At 42.5% G+C, this 11,166-nt stretch overlaps 1 protein-coding gene across 1 annotated transcript; it reads left to right on the forward strand.

Annotated features, from left to right (window-relative positions):
- Positions 1 to 285: 285 nt before the first annotated feature.
- DUS1L (dihydrouridine synthase 1-like (S. cerevisiae)) lies at positions 286 to 11,142 on the forward strand (the record flags this gene model as incomplete). The annotated part of the gene is made up of 11 exons (XM_010016699.1): positions 286 to 394; positions 1,070 to 1,120; positions 3,142 to 3,254; positions 4,019 to 4,101; positions 4,274 to 4,377; positions 5,334 to 5,478; positions 6,120 to 6,216; positions 6,572 to 6,660; positions 7,432 to 7,592; positions 8,101 to 8,138; positions 11,025 to 11,142. Coding segments are annotated over 11 exons (1,108 nt in total), but the record flags the coding sequence as incomplete, so codon positions are not given.
- Positions 11,143 to 11,166: the final 24 nt, after the last annotated feature.

Here is an 11,166-nt window from a genome sequence, read left to right on the forward strand (position 1 = left end):
TATTACATGTAAAATATTCTATAAATATTTCTTTGCCTCTCGAATGCTCATCTTTCTCGTTTTGTCATTTGAAGGTTGAGGATCTTTAGCAGGTGAGTGTCACAGTTTTTGTCTGTGGTGGGTTTGGTTTTTTTTTTTTGAGAAAGGGTGTTTGCTATTGTTAACTGTGCATATTATGCCTGTTTTCTGTAGCAAGTAGATTGCTTCATAATGATGTCATAATGTGTTGTCAGTACTTCAGGAAAGCTATTGCCTGATTATTCCACTTTTTTTTGTCTTTCTCAGTTCTGTGCCAATGACCCTGAAGTGTTTGTCCAAGCAGCACTGTTGGCTCAGGATTATTGCGATGCCATAGACCTAAACTTGGGTTGCCCCCAAATGATTGCAAAGAGAGGTACGTGCAAATCTGAACTCTGCATAAATAGAGAAATGGTGTGTTTGAAATGTGAACGTTGCTAGTAAAACATCAAGAGGACCAAATGAAGCCAATTTTGCAAGTCTGCATTTAAAATTATGTTATGCGGGCACATAGAATCTCCTGTTTCCGTGATACTTGCACAGAGTTTATTCACATTAGCATATAAAAGGATAACTTCTACTGGATCTCTAAAAGATATTGCAAAGATAGCTATGTTTGAAAACCAGAACCAGTGTTTGAAAATTTTGGGTATGTTAGGATGTTGAGAAGAGAGTTGTTCAGCAACTGTTCATTCCTCTTCTAAAATGTCTTTCAAAGACTAATAGGAAGCGATGAGTGGCATACAGAGCAAGTAGATCTTTCAGTCGGCTTTTATCCTGAGGGAAATCTTTATACACCTGGTATAAAACCCTGAAAGTTGGACTTTGAGCTGCCAGCGTCAACACACCAGCCTGAGGGGGTAGCAGTGGAAGTAGGGTGTGGGGATTCATTGTTTGTCCTGTAAATCTAGGGTGGCATGACTCAACTCTTCTAGTTTGGGCAGGACAGAGCAACTCTGTTTCCAGAGGCATATGAGTGTCTGGATCTTTGTATGTGAATATTTATGAATCCTGCTTTTCTCTACAAGTCTGTCATGTTATTTTATTATAGGTCACTACGGAGCCTTTCTGCAAGAGGAATGGGATCTTCTTCAGAGAATGAGTAAGTCTTTAAAGAGGACTCACTTTAGAGAGACTTCACTTTGAGAGGGAATGGGATGAACTCGTTACTGAGAGGAGGTTTATGGATTTGGGGGAAAGGATGTGCAGCATGTTTCTTTGGGGAGGGTTGTGTTTGTGTTTTGTTTGTTTGCATTGTTGGTTTGGGGTTTTTTTTCTTTCTTTTTTACTGTATTCCAGTGGTACCTTCAAAATACTTGGTAGTGTCCCACTACAAACTTATTCCAGATCTGCTAAAAGATTTCAGTACCTGAAACACTTTAGGTGAAAGTTAGTCAATGAAGCCCCGATCTAATGATGGCTTAATGTCTCTCCAGCCCTAGGAACTAGAGTTGGAAATTCTTTATAGGCTTTTTCTGGAGTCTGTAAATTCCGTCCCTGTGAGGGTACTGAGGCGCTGGCACAGGGTGCCCAGAGAACCTGTGGCTGCCCCATCCCTGGCAGTGTTCAAGGCCAGGTTGGACACAGGGGCTTGGAGCAACCTGCTCTAGTGGAAGGTGTCCGTGCCCGTGGCAGGGGTTGGAAATAGATGTTCCTTTAGGTCCCTTCCAACCCAGACAAGTCTGTGGTTCTATGAAACAGCAGAACTCCCAGTGCCTTTCTTTTCCACTTTGGAGTTCTCAGGAGCCAGGAGCGTTTCTGCTTGAAGCCACAGCTGCCCTTTTCTGATCAACTCAGGATACCTTTCTGTCTGCACTATAGCAAGCTGTGCTTCTCTTCTAATTTGTGTAGGTTGTTTTCAGGCTACTGGTAGCAGCTGTGAACAGTATTGTTTTTTTTTTTTTAATGCATTCAGAATTGATTTAAAAAGCAAGGTTTTGGTCATTAAGTATAGCTGAGAATGTGCCTTCACCCCACTTCAGAGTAAGTGTCTGTATTCCGTGAAGTTAGAGTTTTACTTCTGTTTGTGTTCCCTGTGGTCCAGGGAATCTTGAATGATGTTTGGCGCAGAGACTGCTGAGACCCTGGAAGGCTAGACAGTGCTTTTCTGCCCAGCACGTAATGTGGTTGTTAGGGCATCTTCCTTAGAAGTGAAAGATGCAAATCAGAACAGCCTCAAGGTGAGAAGAGAACCCAGGTCATCCAGTTGGGTGAGAATCCAGGCTGTCTAGGACGAGAGTTGTCTTATTAGGCTATTGTATAAAAGGTGGTCAGAGCTTCCTCTTCTTGCTTCTTCCCTATCCTTTTCTAATATGATGAACTACTCTTTTCTGCTTGTGCCTGTATACACCTTAATTGTTCCTTTGAAAGGGTGATAGGAAGTACCTATCAATAGAGCTGCTAGGGTGTGAGTTAGAACACAGCAGGTGGTTACATTGTACATCCAAACTCTGGAAGTAAAGAGAATTTCAGACATGCCATTGCTCAGTGTTTTCCTGTTGGCTGTCTTTGTTAGCAATCTTTTTAGTAGTTTTCCAATCCCATGCACTGTGTAAACACTGGGGGAGCTTAACATGTTGTTCTAGATTTCACCCTGATTCTATAACCTACATTTACTACTAAACTGGGTCCGCAGTTATCAAACTCAGTTGAAAAGCCTCTGTTGGCCATGGACAAGACTCTACTTGTCATGACTGTGTGTGAAGATTTGGAAAGAAGCAAAGCATCTCTTGCAGGAAAGGTGGATAAGAGAGTATTAATGTTGTTGGCAGAGTAGGAGAGTACAATAGCCTGTGACGATGGTAAACCTGCATCAGTGATGAAGATTTGAGGAGATGGTCCTTGAAAGTGAAGGTTTGATGTGATGGAAGCATTAGGATTGTTAAATGTTGACTATTTTATGCCTTCTTATTAGAATGCAGATTTTGTGCTTCATGTTTTACTGTTACTTGATTAACCTGTGCAATAAGGATTGCAGAGGACACTGATGATTGTTTAAGCTGTGAGAACTGTCTAGCATTAACTTTTCAGGCTTTTTCCATACCACACCTAGGATCTTGAGGAGAGTAGGCACTTTTCATAGCATTGTGCAGCCCACTTACCTGTCTTTTCAATCTTTCCCAGTTTTACTGGCTAATGAGAAGCTCTCTGTTCCCATCACATGCAAAATCCGCGTTTTCCCAGAAATTGACAAGACAGTGAAGTATGCACAGATGCTGGAGAAAGCTGGATGCCAGGTAAGGTTGCAGCTGCTCCCTGTACTCTTGTATTGGACACACGTCTCTGTGTGAAGCATCTGGTGACCAGATCTTGGTTTACGGTGGAGATGAATAGGCCACATCATTTTACAGGCAGGAAAAATGGGATGCAGAGACATTGTGTATATTTGCAGTCATAGGCAGCAGGCCAATAGTGTGATACAGAAGACATCATGATTTCAGAGCCTGTCTTGTAATCACTGCACGGGTGGCATCCTTCACGGTGGCTGAGCATCTCAGTCTAACGTAGTGCTGCAGGAGGCAGTGTGAATGCATGAAATCCACAGGGCTATAATAAAAACCCCAGTATCAAAGATGACTGCCACTAGTGAGGAAGTAGGCAGCTTTCTAGGAGTTAACTCCAGTTAAATTGGAAGAGATGCTCTGTAGTTAGAGCCAGTACTTGACAGTATTCAGAGCTGCTGCTGAGGAGCAAGCCAGGTCAATATACCACAAATTCCAAAGTGAATCGTAAATGGGAGCCAATACAATAGGAAATCTGTGGGTTCTCCCAAGATAGGATCTTGTCATACTGTGGAATAGCAAGCTGAAAGAAGCCCAAGACCATGCCATGGTAGGTGAGCTGCTGACACCTTTCTGTGATACCGAAGTTGTTGCGCTGTTGAAATAGCAGTGGGAATTCAGTGGCATCCATGAAGCGTATGGGGTGAAAGGAAATTTTTGTCAGTTGGTTTGTCCAGTGATTCACGCACATGAAAAGTACATGGAACTTTGTGTTCTAGCTGCTGACTGTGCATGGCCGTACTAAAGAACAGAAGGGACCGCTTGCTGGTGTGGCATCCTGGGAGCACATTCAGGCTGTCAGGTCAGTGAGCAGTGCTCATCTCGCTGGAATTCCACTAACAGATGATGAAGGTAGATTTTAAGCAGACTGTGCAGTGGATTGAAGAGTAAACAAATTCGTGTGTGACAGGAGTAGAATTTCTGGGTTCACTCTAATTCTCAGTTTTGTGCATCTGTTTTATTCACTGGTATAGAAAAGCTGTAAGCATTCCTGTGTTTGCAAATGGAAACATCCAGTGTCTCAGTGATGTTGAAGAATGTATCCGTAAGACAGGAGTGCATGGTGTCATGAGTGCAGGTAAATAAAATGACTTTTTACTTGGGTGAGAATGCAAACTATTTCTTACTCTCTTATCAGCCCCATATACATTTATTAAAAGCTTATGTCAGACTGACTTGGTGAACAGCTTTGATTGATTGAAAGCTGTGTCGCCATTCTCTCTCCTCTTAGACTGGCCATCTCTTACCAGGACCAGGAATCACTTAAGATTTGTAAGAACTGTTATGTTGGACTTCGAGTACCATTGAGTGGACAGCTCAAATCCAATTACTTGACAAAGGCATATAGGACTCCTGTTGTCCTGGAATATTTTCATGACATCTGTTAATCAGTGGAACAGTTTTTGAATGGATCTTGATGTAGACCGTGCATCCGCTGATTAATATTCCTGTAGATGGCTCATGTTGGGTTGGGACAAGAAAGAATTGGCATAGCTTCCTACAGGAAGAGCTAGGACAGACATCAGAAAAAGCTTCCAGTCACATGCACAGTTAAATCAATGAAACGTATTTTCTGGGAGGCTGAAGAATCTTATTCTTAGAAAATACCAAAGGCTTATTGAAGCTAATAGAGAAAAGCATAGTGAGAAGCAGTACTTAGGACAGACAAATGTTAATACAGGCATAAGATAAGACATCCACTGTCAAGTATTTAACAGTTGAGCAACGAAAGCAGTGATTTTTCTATTTATCAATTTTTTTACTGTCTTTGTGTCAAGATCAGATGCCTTTCTGGAAAATGTACTTTAATTAGATATGAGCTATTTGGCTCAATTAAGAATTGTATAGTGAAATGTAGTATCCTGAGGTCAGACTAGAGTTTTATGTACCCTGTGTTCCTCTTTGGGTACGTGGGTGATGTGTCTGTGGCTGGCTGGTGGAATCATAACAGAGCTGATCAAGCTCCAGAGCCTAGTTTTTGTTTTCTGTTTCAATCCTGAAATGAAAGTTTGAGTATTTCTTTTCATTCCCCAGAAGGTAATCTCCATAACCCAGCTTTGTTTGAGGGCCGAAACCCGTTGGTGTGGGAGATGGCTGAGGAGTATCTGGAGATAGTGCAGAAGTACCCTTGTCCATTGTCTTATGTTCGGGCTCATCTCTTCAAGCTCTGGCATCACACGTGAGTATCTCCAGAGAACTCTTCATGTTTTCAGGGCTCATCCTGCTCAGCAAGTGTCTGGGTTTTCTAGACAAGGATTTGTTTGGCCAGAATTAGTATGCTGCAAGGTTTCCTTTCCTGGACCTGGCTGGACAGAATGTGGGCTGACAGAATGTGGGCTGAGAGGCCAAGTGCAAACTACATATCTGGAAAACAGGGCATGGGGAATGAACAAGTTACCACAAGATAACTAGGGTGTGAACTCACAGTACGTCAACTACTATGTGGTAACTTCCCAGATGCACATATGCACTTTGTGGCAAACATGAGTTAACTAACTCCTTGTTGAGTGTGAGGCAAGTTATCTTGCATTTATTGCGGAGTAAGAGCATGAGCATGGGCAGTTCCTGAGGAGTAGCTGGTGCACTGTATATTCATGTTAGCTTATCTCCAAAGTACCTTGGTTGTGTGTCAAGTATTTATTTGGAAAAGAGTAAGTGGGTATGTGTGGTTTTCTCTGGACTTAGAAGAAAGAAGATAAGCTTCTACCAAAGGCAAGTGCAGCAAGAGAAATCTATGAAGAGCTTTTGTAAGTATGTTTTCAGTTGATCTCAGTGTAGAAATAATGACTAAAATGACTTGATGTTTGGGATCTGCTTCAGGCTTCAAGTTTACCAGCAACTGCGTGAAGAATTAGCAAAAGTGAAGACTCTAGAGGGCATTGTAGATGTCAACAAGGAGCTGAAACTACGATGCCAGGTACTAAGATGGGTCCTAATCTCCCAGAACACCACCGTCTGCACTTGATGGGAACTTACCATGTATGTCATACAATTGATACCTGTTAGTCACTTCACTGAAACTGTGGCTTACCAGCCTCGATGCTGGTAGTTTACTCCAGTAGCAGCCCCCTAAGTCTGAACAGTTTTGCATAGGATTTAAGAGTTACAGATCTGCTTCAATTAATCTCTCTTACTAGAGGATTTTTTGCTTATATTTAACCGTCAGTAACTGTCACTTTAAATTCCAATTTGTGGTTTCCTGTAGTTTGAAGTATTATTTGAGAGTGTTGTCTGAGAACTCCAGGAAAACTGACTGTAACTCTATACTGCAGGAAGAAATAGCTAATCAGAAAGAAGGAGAAAAGCCAAAAGAAGGGTTGCCTTTCTTCCACTGGATCTGTCAGCCATACATCAGGCCAGGGTAAGTTAGTTATTTGAACACGGACAGGGACCCATAGGCCTTTCCCACCCATCCTATCAGTACAGGGCCACCCAACTCTGTTCTAGGAGCTTATATTAATTTGAAAATAAATTAAGACTTTGGATTGGTTTTGTTCTCGTTTCTTTTTTTCTGGGTTATTACTTTGTTCATGGGGATGTTGCTCATTGCATGCATCTTCTCCTTTAGAGCCTTCTCTCTCTCTGGAAAGTAAAAACCAGCAATTCCTCTGCAGTGCAGAAAGAGAACCTGATGTGCAACAAATATGCTACCTGACAGTACTTTACTGTTATATGTAACATGAATGTTGCTGATAACTGCCAGGGTAGCAAAGATGAGAACTAAAGTGTATTCTATAAAGGATGCTTGTGTTGTATGGATGGACTTTTCAGATAACTTACTCCCTTTCTGTTCTTAAAATTGAGCTGACGAGCGTGTCAAGACAAATGTTTAAGTAAATACATAAGTAAAACCTAGGAATAGCAGGTGAACAGGTGCCTGACTAATTAAACTGGCCAACTTTCATTGACTTTTCAATCAATACATTTGACAATGTGTGTCTGTTACTAAAAGCCAATGATAACAAAAAAGTTCACTTTTTTTATTCCACTTCTATGGGCAATAACACTTCTGTGTAATTTCGCCATAATAGAAAGGTTTAGAGTTTACCCAGATTTTGATAAACCAGAACAGTGTCTGGGGAACACCCGCTTGTTCACTACAGCCAATTTAAAATGATATTCATTGTTTCAGGCCAAAGGAGAGATGCAAGGAGAATGGAGCCAGTGAAAAAGGTGTGCGAGGAAAACGTGCTTTGGAAGAGGAGGAAGATGGAAACTCAGAGCTTCTGTCAAAGAATAAACAAAAAAAGAAGTTAAGAAATCCAAATAAAAGCTTTGATCCATCTTTAAAACGTAAGTTCCATTTACTGCATTAATGCATGGAAAGATGCTGATACCACATTTGGCATAAATTGCCACTGTTTATTTTCCTTGTTCATGTAGTTGTAGAAATTTCTTAAAATAGGGAGGATTACTGTGAACTTCTGGTTGTAGGCAATGTGATTCAGATTATGTTCCTTAGTAAAGAAAACAAGGATTAAAGAAGTAGGTCACTGATCCATTGTAATCATCTTTTTGAGATCAGAATGCTTTTACAAACTGATTTGAGCTGTTGCTCGTATTTGAAATTGCCTGTGCATTTCAAGCAGTTGTCCTCCTCTCTTAAACTTGACTTCAGGATTAAAATTTTCCATGTTTGGATTTAGCTTAGAGGCACTTTAAAGAGTCCTTGACCTTTGCACTGTTCTTTGAGGTACTGTATAGAGAAGTGCCAAGCTGATGCTGCTTTGTTTGGGTTGGTTTACTTTCTTCTACATGAAAATACCGTTGCTGAAGTCAGGTCTCCCTCTTTTTTTTCTAGCCAAATACGCAAAATGCGATCAATGTGGAAACCCGAAGGTAAGTCAGTGCCAATGGTCCATAGAGCGTTTCTATTAAATGGAAATTAAATGACCATGAAGTGGTCAATGGCTCAATGTCCAGAAGGAGAACAGTGCTGATGATTGGCATCCCACAGGGGTCCCTACCAGGACCAGTACTGTTTAATGTCTTCAACAGTGACATAGACTGTGGGATCGAGGGCGCCCTCAGCAAGCTTGCAGATGACATGAAGCTGAGTGGTACAGTTGACACTCCTGAGGGAAGGGATGCCCTCCAGAGGCACCTGGACAAACTCAAGAACTGGGCCTATGTGAACCTCATGAAGTTCAACAAGGCCAAGTGCAAAGTCCTGCACCTGGACTGGGGCAACCCCTGGTATCAATACAGGCCGGGGATGAGAGGCTTGAGAGCAGCCCTGAGGAGAAGGACTTGGGGGTGATGATGGATGAAAAGCTGGACATGAGCAGGCAACGTGCACTTGCAGCCCAGAAGGCCGATCATATCTTGGGCTGCATCCAGAGGAGCAGGTCAATGGAGGTCATTCTGCCCCTCTGCTCTAGTGAGCCCGCACCTGGAGTACGGCATCCAGCTCTGGAGTCCTCAGCACAGGAAAGACATGGACTTGTTGCAGCAAGTCTAGAGGGGGGCTGCAAAAGTGGTCAGAGGATTGGAGCACCTCTCCTATGAGGAAAGGCTGAGAGTTGGGGTTGTTCAGCCTGGAGAAGAGAAGACTTCGGGGAGACCTTATTGTAGCCTTTCAGTACTGAAAGGAGACTTACAAGAAAGGTGGTGACAGGCTTTTTAATAGGGCCTGTTACAACAGAGCAAGAGGTCATGGTTTCACACTAAAAGAGGGCAGATTCACACTAGATATATAGAAGTAATTTTTTACTATGAGGGTGGAGAAACACTGGCAGGGTTTGCCCAGAGAGGTGGTATATGGCCCATCCCAGGAAGGGTCAGGTTGGACAGGGCTGTGAGCAGCCTGATCTAGTGAAAGATGTCCCTGCTCACTGCAGGGTGGTTGGAATAGATGACTTTTAAAGGTCCCTTCCAACCCAAACTATTCTGTGATTCTGAATCCTGAGGTAGGTCCATGCCACTGTTCAGTAATGCACACATACCAAGGCCTGCTGATACGTAGGGGAAAAACCAGTCAATTCATACGTGGGCAAAAAGCCTCTTAACTATTAACCATAACCAGAGGTTAAGGTGCTGCACAAAAACCAGTAACATACGTAAGGGTCTTTGAGATCATTTGTCTTCCTTTCCAAAAAAGTGCAGTCTTACTGCTGAGGATATTTATCACTAAGACAGTTGAGTGCATCAGATGAACTTCCCAAGATCTCCTGGAAACAAATCTCCAAACTTCCAGTAATTACAGAGGTATAATCTACTGTGAAATTCAAAACAACCCCCCTTTTACTAGGGTTAGTGGTGGGTGGTGTTTTTCTGCAAGGATTGAGAATTTGAATAACTGGTGTAGTTACTGGTGTACTAATACCAATACTTTCGATGTCTTGGCAGTATAGTCTGTAGCAAGTGTCATGCAGCAGTATCTTGGGTTTGGATCTATGCCCCTAATCAGAAGAATGAGCAGCTCATTTTTCTCAGCTCTGTTCTTGCTAGCAGATTCACATCAACTTTCACCCAACAGCAGTGTTGAACAAATTGGTTTCCAGGTTGTGTATAGCATGTATATTTGAAACTTGAAGTATTTTATATGTGAAAAGAGTTTGTTGGGGTCTTGTTTGGTTGGTTTTTTTGTTTGTTTCCTCTGGGGGGCCATAGGTGTTTCCTTGACAGGGAGATGTTGCTGAGCTGTATGAGCAGAGTGTATTTGTTGCTGCTAATATACCTGTGCATGAAAGGTATATTAGCAAGCAGGGTGTAAAATGCGAGGAATAATTTTGTGTTCTAGCTGAAAAAGTAGCATCACAGCATGTTGTGTTGCTCCCTTTTGTAACAGTTACAGCACCTTAAAAACAGCAGCCAGGGGCTCAATTTGGAGTTGCAGCTACAGGAAAAAGAGTATTTCTTGCTGTGCTCATTGCTGAGAGAACACTGAGCACTCAGCTGGCCTGCTTTCAAAGCCACCCTGGTTCATAGCTAATCCAGGTGACACTGCTTGGTGCGCCAACAGGACTCTCTGAAGCTGGGCTTAGTCTCATTTTTGTTTTGCTCTTACATCATTGTAATGGTGCCGACAGCCCTTGGAATCTTGTGACTGGGCCTCGTTTATTTCTCTTCCCGAGATCATGTGTGTCTAAGCTGTGTCATGGAATTGGAGGAGAACAAAACAAAGTAGGAACCAAAGCACTGTAGCCACCCAGATTGGTGGCTTTCCAATACTCAACTGCTGCTGTCCCCTAAGGGTCATGCATTATATTTTAATGTGTACTTAGGTACATTTTACGCTGCAAGTAGGGAAAAAATTCCTGTGATGACATTTACTTTAGGTATAGCTACAGATGGTAGCAAGCATGTCAGGCACCATGTTTCACACCTACTTTTGGAGAGAACTACAAGAAGTTCACATGCAGCAAATGTCACAGTGCTGTGCCAAAGCACTTACGGCACGTACCTGCTTGTGTTGTGCAGCTCAGGCTGCCCAGCACATAAATGGTGTTGCGGAAGTTGAAGCTGGGATTTTTTTTGTTTGTTTTGGTTTGGGATACTTTTTTTGGTTTTGGTTTTTGTTCTCTAGGTACTGTTGATAGCTGGGGCTCGCCCCATGTGACATATCATCTTCGTTAGACTGAGCTGTGACTGCCTGATACGCAAGTTCATGGTATTTTTCCAAGGTCTGAATGGGCAGAGCCGTATTGTTGTTGCTTACTGTAGTAAACACTAGTCATTTTATTGTGAGTGATCCGAGCTTCTTTACCCCCCACCCCACCCCAGGGCAATAAATGTGTGTTCAACATGTGCCGAGGCTGCTGTAAGAAAAGCGCGTTCAAGGCGACAGCCGACTGCCCAGGTAAGTGCTGCTTCTTCAAGTCACTGAGCAAATGTGTCCCATGTATGTCCATTGCTTGAATCTTTG

The sequence above is a fragment of the Nestor notabilis genome, unplaced genomic scaffold (genome assembly GCF_000696875.1).
Source record: "Nestor notabilis isolate BGI_N333 unplaced genomic scaffold, ASM69687v1 Scaffold3486, whole genome shotgun sequence".
NCBI lineage: Eukaryota > Metazoa > Chordata > Aves > Psittaciformes > Psittacidae > Nestor > Nestor notabilis.